This window comes from Grus americana, chromosome 19, assembly GCF_028858705.1.
Source record: "Grus americana isolate bGruAme1 chromosome 19, bGruAme1.mat, whole genome shotgun sequence".
Classification (NCBI taxonomy): domain Eukaryota; kingdom Metazoa; phylum Chordata; class Aves; order Gruiformes; family Gruidae; genus Grus; species Grus americana.
The window spans coordinates 11915688-11939526 of NC_072870.1; the positions used below are offsets into that span (position 1 = coordinate 11915688).

A 23839-nucleotide genomic window follows, 5' to 3' on the forward strand; every position below is an offset into this window, starting at 1 on the left:
TTACTGTCTACCTCTTGCTTCCCCTGTGAAATCACTTCCTCTGACCCGGAAGATTTGCAGCAGCACTTCCCACAGCTCTCCCCATTTATAGATTTGGATGTACTGTGATGCCCAGTGTTTCAAGGTGGCCACGCAGGGACACCACTGGTTTGAGTATGCCTGTGGGGCTGCTCATCTGCAGCAGGTTGATACGTGTGAGATTGGAGGAGACGTTACTCTGACCCAGGCTCTGGTTTAGAGACACGATCCAATGCACAGCTTCACAAGCCACTATATATCAGAGTATAACATCACTTAACATTAGCAGCCACCTAGGAAGTCTCTCAAAGCAGATTTTGTTAGAAAAAACTTAAAATACCTGTCTCCTGCCAAAAGCCTAAAACCACTTGTTATAACCTATGATTTATACAATACAGTGTACTCCTGTTTAGATCATATTCTTAGATTTTTAATGGCCTTTTTACAATATTTCTCTTTCGTTGATGAATAGTCCAAGAATTTGTTTTCCCTCAAAGACAACGAAAGCTTCCCCATCCTCTTTTTTTCTGAAGCAATGAGCACTCACGCCTCAACAGAGACAGGTTCAAGCACAGACACAGACGATTTGTAGCACCAGAGGGACACTCGATTGCATTTTAAACCTAGAGATCAGAGGGGACCATTTCCCATCCCGGTTACTCAACTCTCCTCCCAGCACACATGGAACATCCCGGTGCAGCCAGGGAAATGGCGGCTCATTCAGAGAAGGCACCAAATAACAACACACAACGTGCAGATCAGGCTACAAGTGAACCAACTGAAGCAAGATCGAGGAAAGCTAGACACCACACCTCACAGTTTCACGCTCTCTCAGAGCTCAGCCCTTTCTGGCCCACAAAAGCAGCAGTTCCAGCCCTTGGCCCAGCCCCGGCCTCCCAGCAGGGTCTCTGGGCCAGACCAGCCTCCCGCCCTCCCAGACCCCCCTGTATTTCAGAATACACATTCAGAGAGGAGAACCTCTCTCCACAGCTATAATATAATACATCATTTCAATGAAAAAAACAGAAAAAAAGCCTTTCACCTACCCGAACTCATTCTGCCTTCCCTGTCCCAGCATTCCTCAGCCCTCGCCTTGTGCAGGGCCCAGCTGCCCCTCGTTGCCTGGGCTGATCCGTCCCACCTGCCTGCCGCCCCCCAGACGAGTACTGTGACCAGTCAATGTTCGATTGCTAACACATTTCAGAAACACATCCATGCAGCTGAGCCCTATATATTACAGGCTATAGGGAAGCAATCAGCATATCCATACTGCAAGCCTGGTGCTATACCCAACCAGCACGGGGACTGGTAACTTCCCATGGTGACCTGCAGTTTAGCTGACCCATTTACGTGGTGCACCTCGGAGTACAAGGGAATTTTACCAACAACCAAAAGTGGCTGAGAACCAGGCTAAAAGGTCTGGCATTTCAGTGCCTTGGCATGCAGCCTGTTTGGAATGCTGAATTCCATCATAGCCACCTAAGTTGGGCTTAAGTGTTATGAAACAAGCCACTAATTGCTTCAGAAAGTGTTGATCTGTAATTCTCAGCCAGATCCCAAATCAGCAAGGTGCACAGTCATCTCTCAAACTTTCAGACCAGAATAGTTCCTCTGCCTCCAGCAGCATCACTCAAGTGCTTCAACTAATGCACATGCTTAAATCCTTTACTGACTTGGGGCTGTAATAAACACTTTAATAACCGCAGAACAGGCTGTTTGATCATCTCCAGGATTTTAAAAGGTATATTTTGCATCTAGTTTCTTAAATGAAGTTTTGGTTTTTATCTTTGAATAATTATCCACTGACCTTAACATCTGCACTTTATCTTCCCCATTTATTTCTGTAGAAAAAGCAATTATACACAGCTTCAGATCAGTGCTGCAACTGAAGTTAACTTACAGTTGGGACCACTTTAAATAAATTCACAAAGAATTAAAACAGATCACTGCTTTTCTTAATTCTTTCCCTTAACTGCCTTCTCACCCCTCTGCTAGAGGGAAATGTTTGCGGTGGTGGAATTAAGATGAAAAGGTCCCTCAATAAAACTCACCTCATCAACTTAGAATACATCAGTGGAAAGTCATGCAACTTCTGAGCTGATACACAAACACTTGTGCCTCTGGCTCCGACTTGTCAGAGGCCCATGAAGGAACAGATGTTCTTGCTTCCCTGGCTGGCAGTTTTCAGTGGTGTCTCACATCTTCAGGACACGGCATTATCAAAGGGCACCCCAGTCTGCCCCCAACTTGGTAAAAACAGCATGGCTTTTTTTTTTCTTTTGAGTTTTCTGACTCTCCAACTGGAAGTGAACTATGGTCCTTTAGTACACAAGCAAGCATTTCTAAAGGATTATGGTAATGCTTTAAAGTAAGCAATAACTTTGACAAGACACCTGAGATACAAAGACCATCCTGGCAAGGAAATTCACCTATCTGGCCATGTGCCTGGAAAATGGGCTGTGCAGTGACGCATGTCCCAAAAGGGCAGGGAGCATCTTAGCGCTCTGAAGTATGGAACTGACTGCTTCTGTTAACTGCTTTTGTTGGGCTCATTTGAAGTCTAGGACTCAGTGAGCTCTGGGCTTATGGGGAACTTTCTTAATGGAAGTGCAATTACCTTCTTCCATTTCCATCCCGCCCCAAAAATCGAAAATCAGAAAACATCAATTAAACAAAGTATGAAATAACGCTGATGGAGTGTATATATACACTAGGTGCCCACCAGGACTCCATACTTGCCAGGAATCTCCTCTGTCCTTTACTCCCTTTGTAGCTGTTGTCTGATACATCCTGTTCTCTGCCATCACTGTCCACATGCTTTCATCTATGCTGTATTTTTGATCTTATGTCTAAGGCTGTCCTGAAGCATGTGTGAAACACACTGTACATATGTAGCACTGTTGACTTTTGAGTCTCAACTCCTCCTTCATCAGATTCCAGCTCCTGGAGACAAGGGATAACAAGAAAATCTCACCTTATGCTTTTTTAATATGATCATACAGCCCTGGTAATTTTAGAGAACTAAAAGTTGACATAACTGCAAGGCATAAAAAGAGCCAAAATATAGCTAGAGCAAAATATACTGCTCTCATTGCTATTTTATATTCTTGCAGTTTGCAAGCCAATCTTAGAATCCATGGTGCAAATATACACTTCCCTGGCAATAACAAAAATGTGTAACTAATCTTAGGCAGACTGCCTGACTCCTGGAGATGGGCTCTTCACTTACAGAGGGAGTATTGGCTGGAGCCCAAACCCACTTCACCGGAACTGGAGAACTTACCGACCCCTACTTTTTTAGGCTAAAGCCAACATCAAAAAGAGGTGTAACATTTAATCCACACCAACTTGTTTGTCTCAATATAAAGGTATCTTTTATTACAAACAAATCAAGTAAATCAGAGCATAGAATTCAAATGTACAAAGTGCTTTTGAATTTTCTGAACCTTACTGCCATATGCTCTAACAACAACAATTCAGGTTCAAGTACCTGAATCACACAAAGCAGAATTCAAAACTACTATCATACATTTGAGGTGTATGCAGCAGGTATTTCCACTTATGAACCATTATATTATCTCATTTGCAAATATTGCTTCAATATATTTCAAAGTGCCACAGCCATCCATTTACTTGCTTTAAAGTGAAGATAATATGCACAGTAAAACAAACTGATATAAATAAGTTCACAAAGATAAACAGTACATTTAAAAAAAAGATTTCAGTTCTAGCTTACATGGTAAAAATCTCTAAATTTTCCTTGTATTTACAAAAAATAACAGATTTACACTAGCATAGACTATTAAAAAAATAATTTGCATCTTCACTATTAAGATAACCTATTAAATCTCTGAATAAATAGCAAAAGTTAAAATTATTTTTTTCTTAATTAAGGCTGAAGTCAAATCCTACAATCATATACATGTGTATGATTTAACACATGTAAGAAAGAGGATTTGACCCCTTGTTTCTTGAAAATAACAACAAATGTGCAAATATTGACTAAAACATAAGTTGTTTCGTTCTTGGACTGGTGGGTTGCAAAGCTCTTACACCTCTTTTAACTTCATGTGGGAATACAGCCCCAAATATATCTTCGTGGTATCGCTTTTGGCTCTGCAAAAAAAGAAAGCAAACCCAAGAGATTAATTAAATACTGCTAGTTCCTCCTTATGTAACAGTTAAGTAACTGAAAGGTCTTTTGCATTTGTATGACTGGTTCTGTAATAGTGGACTTTTGTTACTGTCAATAAAAGGAACCCATCTGAATCCCAGACCCATGTGCTGCTCCAGGACAAGTTCTGCTAACAAGAGGGTCCTAAAAAGCCAGCAGACCCAGGCACTGTGTTTTCAGCCATGGGTCCTCTAATTTCTTAAACTCACTTTCCTCCGTTGGTACAATAAAGTCTTAAACTCCTGATGTTTCAGACATGCAACAAAGCTAATGTCCAGGACCCAAAGGGAGACGCTGGGGAAAACGGTAGATGTAAGAGAAGAAAGTCATGTGTCACTCTTACACCACCACCAAACAGCAACTGCATTTTAAATCATGGTAGGTGGACTAAACTGATCACTTCAAGCTCTTTTCCTTATGCATTCTGCTAAAAAGAAGCTCATGGCAGCCCACAAGATCTTGAGCGTGACTTTGAAGACTTCTGCAACCCACTCTGTCAGACTGGAAAGAATGCCTTGCACATCACAGCATACCTTTAGCTGGAAGACATACTCCTCTGCCTCCTGCTCACTGAGGTTCATGTTTTTTGCAAGCATTCCTTTCAAAGTCTCAGCAACATCCTTGGCCATGCGTACATCTCCACAGACATACAGATGCCCTTCCTCCTTATGCAAGAGGTTGCACACTTTGGTCTCCAACTTGCTTTGAAGAATGTCTTGAACGTAGACCTTAGAAACAGGAAAAGGATCATTAGACAAGGTTTCTGAAATGCTACTTTGGCTATTGGCTTTTCTAATTTCAATGTGGGTCTATACAGTAAGGTTCTAAATGCCCTGTCTATTCCAGCTGTGTGTTGCACCACAGCAAAGGAGAAGAAAAATGTCTTCATGCTGTCTTCACAAGCCCCAGATTTGGAGGCTAGTCCTGTCTCCTGATTAAACTAGAGCAGACTAAGATTCTTCTTTTTTAGAACCAGTTACAACTGCCAAAGTCTCCTAACTTGCCAGGAGAATAGGATAGCTAAAAAGAGGATAGCTTAAGCGCTGTTGTTTTCTCCAATGAAGATTTCATCTAAGCAAAATTAATTTCCAGGACCACTGTGTCATTGAAATGGTAAGAAATGGCCAGAGCCAACTCATTTCTAACTCATGGGCTAATCAAATCCTGCAAAATTTACGGCTTTGAAAATGTTCCAGCTTCTAGTTTCAAAGGCTGTTTGCACTTAAAGATTTGATTGTATGTCTATTATGCCTCTCTATATGGCAGCGAGGGTTTTATATTTCTATAGCTTGCTCCTACTGAAGTGCACAGTGAGATTCGCCTTTATTTTGAAGGAGCGGGGCCTTTTGTCTCTTGTTCACAATACGCCGAAGCAAAATGCTAACATTTTTGTAAAGAACATTGTTAAACAGAGCCCAGATCTTAACATGAGGGACCGTTCTGAAAGGAGCCAACCCTTAAAGAACCAAGGAGCCAGCCTCACTTTAGCTTGGCCAGGTTGTCTGGAGTAAGCTGTATAGACTTCTTTCAGGACTCCCTTCCTCTTCATTTCCTCAGTTTCTTCTTTGTAGATGTGATCCATGTCTGGCTGCCGGCAGCCAAACAACAACGTCATGTCACCACCTTTGATCCCTGAAACCAACACGAAAGTTTTTTGTCATTCCTGGTAAGGCCTATTATATCCTGTGACTATTCCTGGGGGGCTCTGTTGTCACAGTAACTAGCTGTGTACAGCTACTTTCTCATTAGCCTTGCTCACTAAACATCTGAGAAGGGGAGTGTGTGTGTCTGTGTGTGACAGTTTCCAATACTAGGGTCCTGCAGTAGGACTGGACCTGCCCAAGACCCCAGAGAACTGTGTGGAATCACCCATTGGAGCAGGTTCCCCAAACATGCTCTATAATACAGGCAGGCCGAGGTGCTTTCTCCGTATTGCGGCCCCCATGCGAGCGCTGGGGCAGTCACTGAACATATGGTGGTTACAAGGACTCATATGCGGCTCCCTCCAAGTGACCAAACACCTCAAGATCACCAGAATGGTCTCAAGTGGGATGGAATTATTAGCTGTTTCAGTGCAGTGTTCAATCAGTCTTGGGATGACAAATCTCTATGGGATTTACTTGGCTAATGTTTCTGGCTGTCTCCATCCGTAGAGATTTTGTTTGGAGGACAAGGGACATCTTGGATGTCTGCTGCTGCTGGACGAGTTATGGCCTCCCTCTTGTAGCAATCCCCATCAGTACCTTTCTCTTCCAGGTCATAGAGACGCTGCTGCCAAAAACTTCTAAAGGGAGCAATTCCCGTTCCTGGGCCGATCAGAATGCATGGCTTGGTTGGCTCCTCTGGGAGACGGAACCCATTAGCACTAAAATGCAAAAAAAATGCTAATTAGGTAATGAGTTTGTGACTGACTTCTCAGTGTCAGATTCCTGAATGATTCTGAACAGCACAGCCTAAGTTATCAATTTGAAAACAGTAAGGGGGCTTAACTTGGTGACGGTTGCTTCTTGTTCTTTAGCTTTACTTGCTCCATAGTGGATATGCTGACAGTGGGGATGGTGTCATATGAATAGAATTCTTTCAGAATTTTCTAATGATTTATGATTTTACTCAACATAAGACATGGTAAAGGGTCTCATTTCTGGAAGACAGGGAGTTCTCTCTCTTCTCTGATCCTCAAACTCAGATATTCCAATTTGCACTCACCAGTCACTTGAAAGTCATATGCAAACAATGAAAAAAAACACTGAAGAAGCTGAACTAAGAACTGCTGTTTGGTTGTGGGTTTTTTTCTTCTTTTTTCTTTGTTCTCTGTCATACACTCACCTGTGTATAAAGCATGGGACCGTTTCATTGAGAGCTATTGTATTCAGCCATGTGCTGCAAACTCCATGGTGCAAAGGCCCTTGTCCATCTAATCAAAGCAAAGGGAAACACCTCTGTCATTCTCTGTTTTTTTTAAAAAGCTCAGTTTATACTTAAAATTACAGCATTTAAATAAGCGTATATCTAGTAATGATTTATAAAACAAGGATATGCTGCTGATGATGAAGGATTTTGGCAAATCCTGACACAGTACGAACACCTGCAGTGCAGTACACTATCCTGCATGATCACAATACAAACTTTTTGCTACAGATATGTTTCAAGCCATATGGCAGACAAGTTTTTTTCTGAACCACAATGAAGCTTAAATATAATATTAATTGAGAAATGAAAACAACAATTCATTACCTCTTGTCCTGTAGTTTACAACTGCAACTGTCAGATGAATCTCTCTGGGTGTCATGTCACAGGAGGAACTGACAGAATAGTACCTGGGTTTCAGAAATGGCAGCTGAGTCAGTAAGAAAGCTGTTGAGACCTCAGCAGAGGGAAACTCCTCCAGGACCTCCAGGATGTTTGGGCTGTTGTAAAACTTCCATTTATTGTATTCTTCTGTGCTCTAAAAGCCAAATGCCACCATTATAATGTTACCAGGTTCAGGAGAGCAGGATAATTACATTCAATTAAATATGCAGGCAAATCAACTGAAATTCTCAAAACTTTGCCTAGACCAATACTGGGGTTTCCTAAGAATTGTTTAATTTTTGAAAACAGAAGTACAGAACACCCACTGTAATTTTCTCAGATACCAGCTCAATCAGTGAGGATGTAGAAACTGAAGTAGCATCTGTTTCTGAGCCCCCTGCAACGGGATATCCACAAAACTGTATGGGCCCAGGTCCTGATAACCTACTGAGCCTTGCTGAACCCAGCAGGAGAAGCAAGCACTTACCACACCTATGAGTCATTGGTTACTTAAACCAACATCCTTCTTACTCTCATGGTACCAAACTCTCTGACAAAAATATCTGCCAGCTCGCCTCCAACCCCTCCACCTCCAAACTGAAAGTTTTTTTAATGGTGTAGCATCAGAAACCATCGCAAGGCAGGCAAGAGAAACAGGCAGGCAAAATGACCCACCCAGAACCACACAGGAAATACCAGATCTGAAGAAATCTCTTGATTCCCACGCCCACGTGGAGCCACAAGACCACCCTTTCTCTCACTGTGGTTGGTTTTAGAAGCACACAGAACAGAGGGATAAAAATCAAGCACCATCACTACAAAAGTTTCTTAAGCTTCTGAAGGGCATCAGATGGTCCAGTACAGAGTACTTCTAACATAGATCTAGCCTGAATGCTTACCTGACATAAAACTTCCAGTCTCTGTTTGTCTCCTTCCGCTGTTACCAGCTGTGAGAGCTTTTTTAGTAGTTGTTGGGAGGGCGGAGTAGTGATATCAAGCAAGTATGTCAAAGCCTCGGAGAGTGTGCAGGCTGGAATCTTTTTGGCACTTGTCCAGTAGCCACCTGGAAATGAGGGAAATAAAAGAACACTTGGCAATTCCTACAACATTTGACAGCTGTAGAGCTTTGCAAAACTCAGCGTCCTTCAAAGTACAAGTTCAGACTAGGTTGCAGCAGGTCTAGACCACAGGACCCTTCTGAAAAGGGGTTACTGTGAGGTTTCAAATTCTTTGTAAGGGAAGGATCTGATGCAGAGAATTGCCTGATAACAAAACACCACTTTAAAATGAAAAGTCTTTCATTTGAGGAAATCATCTTTCTGTGTGTCACAATCCTATGATTTAGGAATTTGTTCCTACTAAGACGGAAAAGATGGTCATGACATGTAAATCTATTTTAGGACTCCAATACATAGCAACAATAAGCAAACTCTGTTGATTAATTTAATTGCATTCAATGGCCAATTCAGCAACTGAATTACAAAGAGTGTCAACCTAGGATAACTCTGCAAACACTGATGAAGTTATCATGGACTGCCAGGGTATGCAAAATCAGAATTGAGAATTAGAAGAATAACTCAAAGCATCAACACAATCCTATTGAAACTTAAGAAAAGGATAATAGAATCAAATTTGGTCTATAATAATTCTCAGGAATTTGAGAAATCTGTTAAACATCCTTGCTTATTTCATCTAAAGAGAACCAACTTACCATCAGCGCAGGTTTCAAGTCTGATAGTCTGATCAGCTGGAGGGGCATCCTTGACATGTGCAATGAGGCCACGGACTAATTCTGGCTGGTTGCCTGGGAAAATCCCGATATGTTCTCCGGGCAGGTAGCACACTTCCTGATTAGTCTCACAGGAAAGCTTTACTAGAATGGTGACACGACTAGATATAGAAAAAAGGAGACCAGACAGATCTTGGTTACGTCGACAGGATTTCCCTTGAATTGCGCAGAACAGTAAACATTTGCCTGGCATGTAGCATACCAAATGAGGGAGAGGGACCAGACACCTGAGCTTCCACATTTAGTGGATATCAGAGGGCTGTATCACAAAGTTAGTTATTTCCCTACACCCCTAAAGACTCTACTGAGAAGTCAGATCCTATCTAAACCAGAGCTAAGATTGTACGTATTCTTGTGATAATGATTTACTTCTACTAATGATGGTACAAAATTCATAAATATTTCTTAATAACTGCAGTGAGAAGATTTCTATAACCAGGCATTTCAGATGTTTAAGATTTTAGTAAAATGTAGTATTGCAATGTTCAAAAGAATGATGTGTCATACCTGGATTTTAAACTTTGAAGATTCTGTCTGAATTTCAGCTTCATTGGAATGATATCCTTGGCGTGAATATTTGCAAGTGCTGTTGAGAAAAGAGGACATGACTCATGGCAATTTCGTGATTAGGTTTGTTTAAATTGTCTTCAAATAATACACAGAAAAGAACTGAACCATGGTCGCCCAGGAATGCAATATACTTTTACTCAGCTATGTGCCCTATATGCATGCATCCCCTGACTAGTAGTTCATCTCAGCTTTTGTTCTTCTGGGGCTGTCAAAACATATGCTAGTTCTGGTGTTCTGATGTATTGCGCTGGAAAAAGATAACAATTTATGCAATGTAGCCCAATGTCTTTTGTTTCTCTGACCACTGTACTTTATTATATGCATTCTATCATCTAGCAGGACCAATATCACTTCTAGAAAACCTTTGCAGTTCAGACCTGTCTGAAGCAAAATGGACAGAGGAAGTGGAAGGTGGGAGGTAATACCTTTCGCCAAGTCCATAGTTTGAGAGTCATGCACTATCCTGTAATTCTTAGGATCCCAGCTTTCACCAGAGGTATATATCTCAGGCAACTGAATACTGTTTTTCCCACGGATGTTAAAGATGTCACAGGCAGTCTAGAAAAAAAAAAGAAAAAAAAGGCTATTCATAGTAAAAAAAAAAATTCTTAGTGTTGTCATAATCCTAATGAGGAGATATCAATTTCACAGATTGCTATTTTTTATTGATCCTGTTGAATTCAGTGGATGTTATAGGGGTTCAGTGAATTCAGTAAGGTTCCACTTCTATACCAGTATAGCTATAAAATTGATTGACTTAAAAAAATTCTCATGTTTGGTGCTACCACCCTTGTTCATACCAAGCATTCCATAATCCAAAAGGTTTTGTGGAACTTTATGTGATTATTAAAAAGTAATAGAAAAGGGGCCCAGTTCCCTCTTCAACTTAGGCAAGCAGTAGAAAAGAGGGGAGTTCGAAATTCAGATATAAATCCAGATGTTTGTTTTCCTTCATTTCCCCCCATTTTTATGGGATGCTAGTGAATACTGAAATGAGTGAATGAACAAACTAAAATATGAGCTAACTATTTATATAGTGACCTTGAATGCACTGACTGCCCATGTGTTAAAGGCTTCTTCTTGCCCATTGAGTTCATCTCCTTCGCCTATTGGAGTGAGCTGAGAAGCCCCCAGTTGGGCCAGTTTTTGGTCAATGGCATGAGCAAAGGCACAGAACTCTGGATACATGCTGGATCCCAAACCAAACACAGCATACCTGCAAGAGGAGATAAAAATAAAATTACTATGTTATGCTAAATGAAATGCAAAAGGACTCAATCACAGGCAAACCAAACAACAAAGTATTTTTACCTAATTTTTTTTCTCAGCAATTTCAAGGTGAGCAAGGAGTTCTTCAGGGTCTGTATAAAAATTCATAAAACACGTAAGATTAGAAAAATACTCTGATTTCAAACAGAAGTGAGACGCTGATCCATATCTTACTGAAGTACATGGGACAAATGAAAGGGTTGTCTTTGGTCTCAGTCTTTGACTTGAGCCTCATATACACTTCTGAGGTGAACATTACCTTTCCGTTATTTGGAGAATCTCCGTTTCCAAAAGTGCTAGTAACCACTAAAAGAAGCGTTTCTTTTTCCAGGTCACAAATGTTGTACTCATCCATGCACAGAATCTGGAAGGTATAAAGCTCATGAGAAATTGCCAGCAACATCAGAACTAGCATGAGGTATCTCCATGATTGTCATATGACTGTTGATCAAATTACAAGGCATTATGCTAAATGAATACAAAAATCAAAGTTCTAGTCCAACTTATGTTTACTGAACATTCCACACATAGGTTCAGAGAATGAAAAAGCTTGCAGAGGCCGATAAAACCAGCCAAACTTCGTTCTCTATTTAGCGTGGATGATTTATACTTTCTTACCTTAGTGTTGAAGGCACAGCTGAACAAGCTGCACAGCTTGTTGGCTAGTGTTTCGGATTTCCCAGTCTCTGTTGCATAGATTACAGTGACCTTGGACCTGGTTGCCATTGTTTGTCGCATGAGTGAAGATGCAAAGAATACAGCTCTGGGGAAAAAATAATCACATATAATTTTTAATATAGCTACACAGCAATTCAGATTGATTCACAAACAAGCTAGAAAAGACTGATCTTGAACATGGTTTTTCCTTGGAAGATTGTTCAGAAGCAATACACGATAGAAAGCCCTGAATAAGAATCTTAGATATGAATATTACCTAACTGTGGACAGGTAAGTCTATGATTCAAACAATTCAAGTGGTCTCTACTGTAATAATTATTTTAAAAAGTGGAACAGAAACATCACAAGAATACAACAGTTGGACAAAAGCATGAAGACTCTTATTTGAACAACTTACTTTGCCAAGATGCTCAACTTTATTTCTTTTTTCTTTGGCCTCCGGGTCTCATCATGCCAGACATGTGTTTTCCATGCATCCACCTTTTAAAAAAAGAAAAAAGTTAACCTTCGGGTAAGAAGTGTAAAATAATAAATACACAATTTGTATATTTTTGAAATGGCCATATTAAACAGAATCCATGTATACAATCCACTGTGTTCAAATATGGGATCAGTCTCTGTAGTATTAAATTGCATTTTACTCACAGCTTTAGAATTCAACAGAACTAATGTAACCTTTCACAGCACAATAGATATTGCCTGCTATCTATGAACCTCTCTAGTGAACTTCCATTAACCAGGAGTTTTCATTCGGACTCCTTCAGATCCCATATTATCGTCTGGACTGCTGAAGTTATCTACTAGAATAATTTTTTTTTTTTTTTGGTAATATGTACCTGGTAGTAATAGAAGGGAGTGAGGACATAGTTCAACATCTCCTGGTGGAACACGGGAGTAATGCTCCCTGACATAGGAGGTACAATCCACACCCAATCGGCCGGGCAGCCGCCTCGCACACGGTACTCATTCTGCATGTATTTCATGAAGGACTCGGCAGCTGAGTGGTGATCCATGATAGTCACATTTTGTTTCTAGAATAATCGCAAAAGGAAAGACATACATTAAAAAGCCCATTCCACTCTTCTTCCTGATGCAGTTAAAGTAATCCTTTTGCTTTGGTTAATATTTCAAGGACTCAAGGACTTTATTCAGTGCCGGGAAATAATTACTGTCAGCAACTATTATATAAATACAGATCGAGGTAGACCTTTGATTAAGGACTCTTATGTCCTTTTTTTTTTTTTTTTTGACATCAGCATTTTACCTCTCCAGCACTGAGAATGCATGCTGAAAAGCAATTTTATCGATCTTTCATATTTTTATGGTATGTTAAATAAACGGTAATTGTAAATAAAAGATATTATTTCAATGGTTTACATAGATTTTGACACCTTCACATACATGTTAAAAGGATGAACAATCTTGCCCTTAACTTCCTTTTCTTTTTCTCTCCCTTCTGCCTTCACCTGAAGTTTTTTCTGGCAACAACAGGAAATACGGAATCCTGTACTTTCCCAGGTGTAAATCAAGAGTAACCCTATTGGAATCCCATTGATAACCTCCACTGAGCACTGGTCCATTGGCACTCTATTTGTATAAAGTTGTTGTAAGTGAAAGGAAAAAGGGACACTCAATATTCAGTGTCTCTCCAGATACCACACTCATTGACTTACTTGGAAGCTATAGAGCACAGCCACATTTATCTCTACAACAGCTCGGTCTTTCCACAATGATGAAAGTTTGTTTGTTTCCAGTCCCATTCTTCTCCCTACCTCCTACACGTGAAAAAGAGAGAGAAAAGGGAAAAGCAAATTTACTATGTGGGACTTAGACCTCATGATTTCCCCACCTCATCACATCAATATGCAGGAAAAAGTATTGTGGAAGGGGGAAGAGTCAGTCTTATGCTGGGGAAAGTATGGCAGCAGAAACACTTGAGATTAGAAGTAAACTTGAATCATGGAGTTCTGGTTCTGTTCCAGTTTGGTAAAGCAGGGAGTGGTTCTCTCCTGGACTAAATGGTTTACAAGTGGCAGTATCTGGTTATAAGTCATCGTTACCAATTTGTATTGGTGTGGTGGTGCTTAAGACCTGCAGCTAACCACCAAGACTCCACTGCCTTGTCAACAGCAGACTGGAACTGACATAAATATACCTCTGAGAAATGCACAGTCAGGGACCAAAAGTCCTCAGTCAGCAGGACTCAGGGTAAAATTGGGGAAGAATTCCCTTTGGACACCATTTTCTATAATTTTTTTTTACAGCTGCAGTTTCACCATTCTATCGAGCTATTTGGAACAGATACTGTCACAACACTGTAAAAACAGTCATACAATCTGGCAGTCATAATCGTGGCAGAAATTCAAGACATCCCACAAGGGTCGGGATATTGTGTCAGATTAGCACTGAAGTGTTAGTGTGATGGAAATACAACAACCGTCCCAGCAAAGACTGATAGCGTCTCCTTTTTAAAAACGCTTCGCCCACGAAGTTCAGTGCCTTCGCAGATCAACACATTTCTACTTCAGAAGATTACCTGTAGGATATTGTATCGCTGTACATCACAGAAGTCTCGCACTCCTATCTCTGTCCCCATGTACCAGCCATTGAAAGGACACCCAGTAAACTCCAGGCCTCCCACCTCAAGAAGCATGTTGGCAACAGCAGGCAGCGCATACCACTTCAGATCTAACTCCTTAAACCATTCATACCTGTTAAACAAGCATTGTGATTTATTACTTTATGTGTCTTTTCCTTCTTTAGGCGATAACCAGAAAGAAAAGCCTGGGAAGATAAAGAGTACTAACTCGTGTTACTAAGTCTTGAAATGACCCAGGAAGCACGGTCTGCAAAAAGTCCTAGCAGTTTTTGTTTACAATGCGGTAACTGGGAATTGCCTGCTAAAGAAACTGCAGAACAGAATTACAGAGTTCTGCAATTTGCAGGCCAGTCCCAAAGCAAACATGAAGAAGAAAACCAAAGACAGAACGGCAACAAACATTTTGTTATGACTGCAGCCATATTTTACATATGTATTGCACTGGCATAAGAAATGATGATTTTTTTTTTTATTTATTCTGAATATGATTGAAATGTAGATTGAGGGGAAAAAAAGATTTCCAACGAAATTGCTATTGGCTTCCTTAATTTAAATGTAATTTTATTGTTCTAACAGGCATTTTATCTTTCAGGACAATTTACTATAATTTCATCCTAACAAAGAACTCATAAAATGACTGCCACAGGTGCAGAGGCTAATAACCTGCCAAGGTGAGGCAGAGGCAAAAACGCAATTATCTAAACCTTGCGTGCTTACTTTGGATGCTCCATTGGCACTTCGAGGACAATTTCTGGTGGGATTTCAAATATTTCTGGGTCTTGGCCATTTGCTTGGAGAATGAGTGGAACTACATCAAAGCGGCCATATTTCGGCTTCCACCCAAGCTCAATGCACAACTGTAAATAAAGAAAGCACATTTTGGGGTTTTTTAGGTTCCCCCTCCTGCTGGATTTGAAGACAAAGAACGTTAACTCTCTAAAACCCACTGAGGTGAATTCTAAGCAATAAAGGTTATCTTTCCCATTCCAACAATGTTGAGACATGTTGTTCAAGTACTGCTTGTGTCCCTGCCTTAAGGGGACCATTAGCTCACCCTGTTATGAGATGGAGGGGAGTATCTTTATATCAGGATTGTAGGAAATTATTGCACTGCCTGCACCTAGAACCTGTGGGGCAGAACATCCTATTCACTCCTTACCGCCACACTTCCCTCCCACTCTGTATAAACATGGAAGAAAAACAAAAAGACAGAAGGGTTAGACGAGATGGAAAGCCATTGTGATTCTGTATGTAGATCTGTACCTGTGTGAACTCCACACTGGCAGGGTCTCCTATGATAGACCCATCTGGCATTTGATATCCAGCGTATCGGACGAGCTGGCTGTTCCAAACACGAAAATCGTGTTTCCCATCAGTCCTTTGGGGGAAGATAGTGATGGCTGATCTGCCCAGAAAGACAATCGACTCCGGTTACACCACAGCATCACGTCAAATACATTCTAATCATTAAGACATAAATTGTTACCGACAGCAATTATTTTATATTTCTAAAATAAACATCAGTAGAAATAAAATCATTCATCACCCCTGCCCACCTCGCTTAATCTTCAAAGCATCTCTTTTCCCCAGGAATTAGAAAAGATTTTGCAACATCAGCCATGAAAGGTACAAAATTTCAAAATGGTTGATGGTACATGAGAGGAACACGTAAGTACCAGGAGAATTAAGAGCAAAGACAAGTTGTCAAAATATTTAGATATACCATTTCAGGTCTTATGTAGCATTTTGAGTCCAGATCTGGATGTGATTTTTGTTGTTTGCAATTAAAATTGAAGAGACTTACCTTATATTTCCATTGTTTGTGGCATACTGAATATGACGACAGATATGGTCGAACATTTCCTTTGCTGTTTTACAATCACGTGCATCAAATACCTATGTTTCCAGAAGAAATGTAAAGACAAAAACCTGATTTTGAAACAACAATGTAAGCTCATTATTTTTCTTATGCATTTAAGGAAAGATTAAGGAAAAAAGTGCAATGAAAAATCAGTATCTCTCAATTTAATTGTAGCTCCACTAGGAAAGTTTCATTTTTATTGTTCTTATAAGCATCATTTTCACACGTAACAATCCTCCAAGGATCAAGACATGCACGTGGTTCCACGACACAGTTGGTTTCTATGCTAAGACTCCTACACGTTTTCATTCAACTATGAAGCAGAGGACTACAAAAAACCCTGTTGATCTTATGATACGTACAGGAGGGAGCAGTCCTCAGTTGAAGCAACTGGCATATTTTACCAAAGGACATTCTTCTGATTTACAGCAGATGACTATTTGGCCCATAATGTCCTGCCTCATACGTTACCTGGAGATTGGACCACTGGATTCTCCCAATACACCTAGGTGCATTCCTCCAGGCCTGTTTGGCAGCAAAGATCAGTTCATCCTTTGTCAGATGGTAGGTTCCTGTTGTTTCTATCTCCTTGGTCACTGTTTCCAGTCGGCCCAGGTGTTCTTCTATTTTTGGCCTTTTGAACAGGAAACAGCCATGGAAAGAAACAATGAGAATTTCATTACTTAGAATTGATTTAAATTGCTGACATTCTTATGTTCTGGATCTTATTGCTCAAGCCATAAAGCTTTTAGGCATCCTTTTGCACAAGAAGACTTCTACATACATTGCTACATACATTGCTGATTTTATCTTCCAGGATGCAGGGAGATTTCCAGGGAAGGGATTAGCATCTATGTAGGTTGAGATATGGCAAGTCTGGCTAAATATTGAGAAACCTGCCCCTGTTATAAATCCACACTCTCTGGATGTGAAACAGGCCAACATAAAATATTCTATTCTTTATGAAAACATCCATCACCTCATGAAGTCAGCAATTTTCACTGTGCTTCGGCTGTAAGAAGTCACCATCATCTGTGCCCCATCTCCCCTCTACTGACCACACTTTTGTCCCCAAAGCATAGCTGTTATCTAGTGCAGCAGTCGAGGTTTTTATCAAAAAGTGGGGGGGTTCTAGGCAAAGGGGTGAATTAAGTACATAGGACTCTGACTGAGGACTACAGAGGAGAATTTTTCCTGGCTTCAGAATTTAGGAACCATCCTTACTGAGTGCAAAGGACAGAGCTTACTAGCCTAATGAAGAGACTAACACACTAGAAATTTAAGTAGCGACACCATCCTTTCACCACCCAACGCATACACGGATTGATCACAAGCTTTTCAGTGTAAGTTTTCCGTTTAAATTCAGATTTTCTAGGTTAATTTGGGAAAAATGTCAAATCACAAGCAAATGAAAAGTAGACAACATGCTAGCTTCAGCCCAGAAGTAAGATTGCAGTGACTGTCCTCTCAGGGCTCTATTTTCACAGGGACACAGCTCTGTTGAGCAAAGTAAGTAGGATTTTCATTCCTAAAAAGAAGTGCTGAGCAATTCCTTTGTCAGGGAAACCAACTCTAAAATTCTTTAGTTTGATAACAGACAATGAAGTCAAAATATTAGGAAATATTTATCACAGCACAGACAAAAATTGTTTTGTTGGCTTACAGACAGAATGAAAATAGCCTGCACTGTCTGAGAGTTTTCACATTTTCAACAAGATGAAAGATCAAGGGCAAGCATGTAAGATAGTGTAAATCAATGTGATCAAATAGCCATGAGCAGAAACACAGAGATGTGCAAATGAGTACAGCCTGTAAGACAGGGACTTTCAGAAAGACTCAGATGGAAGAAAGCTTTGTAGAAGAGTTCAAAGTGTCTAAAGAAGTAGCCATTATGTGGCTGAGTCCCTTTGAAAGTCTGATAATGTTTTATAATGGCATGAGCAAACACTAGATTGTCACTTAAAAGCTTGTCATGTGAAAACTGTCACTGCAAACTCTTGGACCTCAACTAGATGTTCCAGCTTTTCCTGCAACAAGATGTCTCTGCACCATGCGCACTTTAGAAAAAACACAAAGCTCTTTTCTGAAGCTAGAGCGTCCCTTCAGCATGTTCAGTAGCTTACGTTGATGATAGAACAGAGCAAGGTTGAGAAGCAAGAGACTGGCCTTCCAATCTTTGGCTAAAGCCTTGAGAGTCAAAACAGAGGACAAAAGAACACAGAGAAAAGATACTTGGTACAGCACAAATAAAAAGCATTACCCACATTATTCACGTCTAAGGCTGATCTAGGTAGGAGCTAATCCCATTAACATCCAATGTTAAGAAAACAGAAGGTAACATTCTGTAAGAGTCCTAACCAAGCTGCTTTGTACTATAACACACTCAAGGATGGGGCTGAGGAATGCGCTGTACAAAGTGCATCTCTGTATTCCCAAGACCTGGGATTGCCAGATATAGGATATGAAGTACAGTGATACTTTTACTTACCTTTGCTAATAGTCCTTATCTATTTTTTGAATGCACGCTATGTAACAGGATAGTTACCAATAGCCGTGAAGAAATAAAATGCTCCTACAGTCTCACAGACAGACAGACAGGTAGAGGACTTTTATACCAAAGATGAAGGTAAAGTCGGCTTACTCTTTAAATGAATTGTAGTACTGCTTGAGAAAGTCTATTGCCTGAGGTAAAAGCTCTGCCGGTGGAACTGGCCTATCTCTAGTACCTCTCACCAGGCCCTTTGGGGTCATGAGGGCCCCTTGGCAGGCTTTGGTCCGGCAGTTGATAACCTGAAAAACAATAAAATGTCAAAACCCAATATTACGCTCTGTATCTTTTCCAAGTTATGAAAAATTACTGTTCAGGCTTCTGTATCTTACCTCCTTTGCTGTCAGGTGTAGTGTGTCGAGAAAGCTGGAGCCATTTCCCAAGTTTCTTACTTTTACATGTCTTGGACATCTTGATACTTGGGTTGAAGCTTTCATACCATTTTGGGGAGGGTTCTGGACAGAGAAAAATAAAAATATGTACTGACTTCAGACTTAAGTATCTTAAAGCTTCATTTTATATTTTATTTTACCATTAAAATGCTACAAATTAAATTCAAGAAACTATGTATAAATGTGATCTTCTCCAATGTATTTACTCAGTTGAGTACAAAACTATTGACCTAATCCAGAGTTTGATATGAAATGGGAAAAAAGTATTTTTGTACTAATCAACCAATATCTGCCACTGCAAACACCTTTTCAATTTCAATAAGGCCTCTTAACGTAATAGTCACAGACTCAGGAAAGTGAACCAGACCATTTTAGAGAAAGCACATGTTTGTTACTAAAGGCTGGGATTTCAAAGGTGAACAAAGGAATCAGGCGCTCCAATCCCACTGGGTCACCTCGTTCCCTTATGTCTTACCAAAGCTCCCTTTTGTTCAGAACAGATCTGTCATCCAAAGATCTCACAGCAGTCCTAACCTCATGTAACCACAGTTAGGCTGCACATGAGAACTTTGAGAAGTTCACAACCCATGTGAACTGTTAGTATCAAACAAGGACACTAGAAACAGACCTCTCTCACATCCTCGGCCTTTGCTGAAGTTACGATAGGCGCCACCTGTATCTGCTTCTTGCTCAGATCATATAATTTGGCATCATCATTTTCTAACCTTTAAAAGAGAGAAAGACAATTCAGTATAACACGAAGTACTAGATTTTTGTTAGTTTTACCTGCAGCATCAGTAGGGAGATGCTCAGAGCTGTCTCTGAGAGATGTACCGAGTCAATAAGCCAACCACTTGCAGCAGTGTGAGTGGTGGAGTGGACTAGCAGGCCATAGTAAAGCTACAATCACCCGTTCCAGACCACTATGCGGGAAGGAAAACAACTGATATGCCCTGGAATGGTAAAGGTTCAGTATCATTGTTGTAAGCTAAACAAAGGACATCTGTACAATTGTGATCTGGCCAGAAAATACTCAGAGGAATTAAACAAAGAGGTTTAAATCTTCAGGGAAATGCGTGAAAATTTCAGCTAGGTCCAGTCTCCAGCTTATTAAGCAAATAACATACTCTTATATTAATTGCCTTTGCTTTCTGCATTAAGACTTTCTTTCCAAACTCCTACTTTCTAATTTGGATATCAGGTTTCACAAGACGATCAAAAACACCCCAGAGGCATCCAAACCATAAACTCCAAACAAAACCCTTAGTTCGGAGAGGGCAATGATGTATTTTAGCTAGCAGAACATATGTGATCACCCACTTCCACTAGTCAGCTTTGCCTATTTTCACATTTGAATATAAACTACTTTGAGCAATGACAGGAAAGGGCAGGGAATGAGCAGAGAAAGAAATGGTATGCAATAGAAAACAGAAATAAGTAACAGCCTGGAAAGAGACATTTAATATGCACGTGCAATTTATTTTATACAGCTTCTTGTATAAATTGTATCACAGAAATACTTTACCAACTTAATTACAGCATTAATAATCACTTTGCTAATTTTTATAGCATACACATGCCTCCTAAGTCCTAGCATATGTGAAATCATTATAGCACACCAAATAAATTTAGAACTATGAAAGAGAAAGCAAGATGATTTCTTTCCACAACAGTTGTATAACTTAGACACAAAAGTTTAAATGTACCTTACCAAGTCAACACCAGTCAGGGACCCCCAGGGACAACCGTTCTTTGGTTAATATTATTGCTTTGGAAACACATTACAGGTTTCTCCAGAACCCGTATCACTTAGTATCTTTCCTTTTCAAATGAAAGAGAAACTATGAAGCCATTAAAAGACAAAGATCTTACCCATGGATCTTCCTATTTTTCTCCACATTATTATTGATATCCTTCTCTTCAGAGGACTGGTTCTTAGCAGCACGAGGTTTGAATACAAACTGCCATGGGCACAACATTTTGTATGCTTTATTTATGATTTTAGTTCACAGTGCTGAAATCTTGTGAGATGTGGGAACACTTCTGAGGAGGGAAAAAAAAACCCAAGGTCAGTGTTGATTAAGAAGGTAACTGCCTTTGAAAGGGGTTGAAAACCCAGCAGACTAATTGCTCTAACTTCCTGTTTTAAAAAAGGAAAACCACTTGAGTCAGAGTAGTGATACTATACCTAACAGTTTGTCAGTGTACTGCTGCAATCATGCCTTATTTTAAAATACCGGCAAGAGAATTTCAAATGTCCCTCAGTTGCGTAAACCAGCAAATATCAGTTATCTACAAAAAGCACATGAATGCTTTACTTCTAAGCAAAGCATGCCTTGACACTTAACAATGTTCTGTGTTTTTCAAAAGTTTGTTAAGTGTTACTAAATGTTCTGTTAATTCACTATGTGTTAGCTAGGAAAAGGGATGTAAGATATATTGCTGTGTTATTTTCACATAGTAATGAAAAACAATTGGTCTGTAAATTAACCAAAACGTTTTGCAATGTATTCATCTGCCAGAGACAAATGGGTTGCTGAGACTCTGAATTCTGTATTTTGTAAGACATAGATACATAGCATATACTTGAAGGTAACGTATATAGAATAACGTACAAAGTTTAATGCTATTCATTTGAACATACATTTTCTGCTAATTTCTGAGCCTAAAATAGATTTTTGCACCAAGGAAGGTGTGACAGGAAAAAAAGAACAAAATAGTGTTTGAATCTGCTTCATAACAGATGTTTCAAAAAAATTAAAGATCAGGAAAGAAAATATACATTGCCACATATTCCTGATGCAATTTGTATCTTATTTTGTCATTTATAGTGCTTTTTCAGTAAAAGTAAAATTTATATTGCTGGGCTCCCAAGATGCTGTCTGCTGTAAAATCACAGAAGAAAAGACCCACATGCAACTATCTGTGCAGCAGCTGTAAGGTGTTAGGACTTGTCTGGTACTCCAAGTAAAAGAAATAGTGTGTAATACAGTCACAAAATAGGAACAAATCTAAATTACTATTCTGCAATAAAAAAATGCCGCAGTGTGCCTATACACTTTTGTAAAACACAGGGGAAAAGGAGAGAAGGAAAGGAAAGGATAGGGAGAGACAGAGAGAAAGAAAAGAGAGGAAGAAAGTTAGAAAGAAAGAGAGAAAGAGTAAGAAAAAGAGTGGAAAAACAGGGGGACAAAATTTAAAAAGCCCAGAAAAACTACACACACAAAAAAAAGAAAAAAGCAGAAAAAGAAGAAAAAAGTAAAAAGAGAAAATAGTAAGAGGAAAAATGTAAATTATAAAAAGAAAAGAAGAAGAAGAAAAAGACAACAAGAAGAGAAGACACAGTTTCCATTCACTGGCATTCAGAGTAAGAACTTGCTTTTCGCGTTCTCCACAACAGGGTTCTTTAAATAACATTTACAATATTGTTACCTGCACAAACCTTTAAATCAGCAGAAAGGGGGATCAAGTTTTCAGAGCAGCAGGACGACTTGGAAATAAAGCAGAAGACAGATTCCAATGCTTTACTCCTAACATGGAAAAAAAAAGTTTGCCATAGAATTACGTTACTTGCCAGCTGCAGTAAAGGAACAGCAAACCGGACACTTAGACACAGTGCTGTCTTACCGTGCTTTTGGGAGGGATTTTTCCAGACCTGCTAGGAAATGGTCTTTGTCAAAGCGTCTCTCCTTTAACCTCTCCTGCTCTGTATCCCTCCTGTGAGGCAAAAGCATTTTATACTCCAGGACCATGTATGCAAAACAGCAGAGCAAGGCGACACACGGACAGTGGACAAAAGGGGAATCCCAAACCGTCTTTCAGAACCAGAGGGTGTGTAGCTGATGCTGCAGTATTACATAAGATGTCTTGGCTGGGAGGGAGAGCAGTGACTAGTTCCTGATGTTCTGAGCATCCACTCCTTCATGCCTGGCATGCTGCAACCTTGACTTCTCCTTGTGCTCGGTGATAAGGACAGCGGATCGCATTGAACATTTTTACAACCTCACAAGCAACGTTAAAACACCTTAGCAGCAGAAAGACTTCGATAAATGACTTCAAGAAAAGTTTTAAAGAAATTTTATAGAGCTCTAGGGTATCAACCAGTAATGCACTTAAACAGGTGATTAAACATAAATATATTACTTCCTTATTTTTGGTCAAGTCTTAAAGGACCTTTCTCAATAGAGTATTTGTAGAATTTCTTTCTCTCCAGAGCTCCCTGCTGTATCTGTTGCTGCCTGTGAGCTTTGTTCCTTTGTACTTTTCCAACGCGCAAGGAAGGAAACTGCAACTCCCTGAAGCATAAGCTATTCCCACAACGCTGTAGGTGTGAATGCCAGGAGGACAGCCAGACGCTGAGGATGGGATTATTGAGCTGATTTTCAACTTTAGACAACATGTGGACATTCACATGTTACAAAACTGGGTTTCTACGGTCTGAAAGCCACAACGATCCCGGACCGAGGGCGGCATACACTGTGAGCTGCTGCCAGGCAACTGCCGACTCAGAAAGGCTGCAGCATGCCAGGGCACTCTCAAGGATTTTGGCCAGAGTTATTTATTCAATGATATTACGCATGAATTATTTAAGGAAACTGTTTGAACTGTTTTTAAATTACAGACAATTCTTAAATGTGCTGACTAATACAA

General features: G+C 40.0%; 1 protein-coding gene across 2 annotated transcripts; it reads right to left on the reverse strand.

Moving 5' to 3' along the window:
* Positions 1–3372: 3372 nt before the first annotated feature.
* On the reverse strand, positions 3373–22671 carry NOS2 (nitric oxide synthase 2). 2 transcript variants are annotated; one of them, XM_054847224.1, is made up of 27 exons: positions 22632–22671; positions 21062–21232; positions 19818–19914; positions 19130–19252; positions 18891–19039; positions 16721–16883; positions 16193–16284; positions 15652–15793; positions 15106–15245; positions 14326–14500; positions 13463–13564; positions 12626–12820; positions 12187–12269; positions 11730–11874; positions 11371–11475; positions 11154–11203; positions 10884–11058; positions 10268–10400; positions 9780–9858; positions 9195–9373; positions 8383–8546; positions 7427–7637; positions 7019–7106; positions 6436–6557; positions 5676–5824; positions 4726–4920; positions 3373–4134 (listed from the first exon to the last, which is right to left on the reverse strand). In XM_054847224.1, the coding sequence occupies exons 2-27, from the start codon at positions 21166–21168 to the stop codon at positions 4021–4023; spliced, it is 3477 nt and encodes a 1158-aa protein (XP_054703199.1). In that variant the 5' UTR covers positions 21169–21232; positions 22632–22671; the 3' UTR covers positions 3373–4020. The 2 variants fall into 2 exon arrangements, with proteins under 2 accessions (XP_054703199.1, XP_054703198.1); XM_054847223.1 differs by having other exon boundaries at positions 22622–22662.
* Between the last annotated feature and the right edge of the window lie 1168 nt (positions 22672–23839).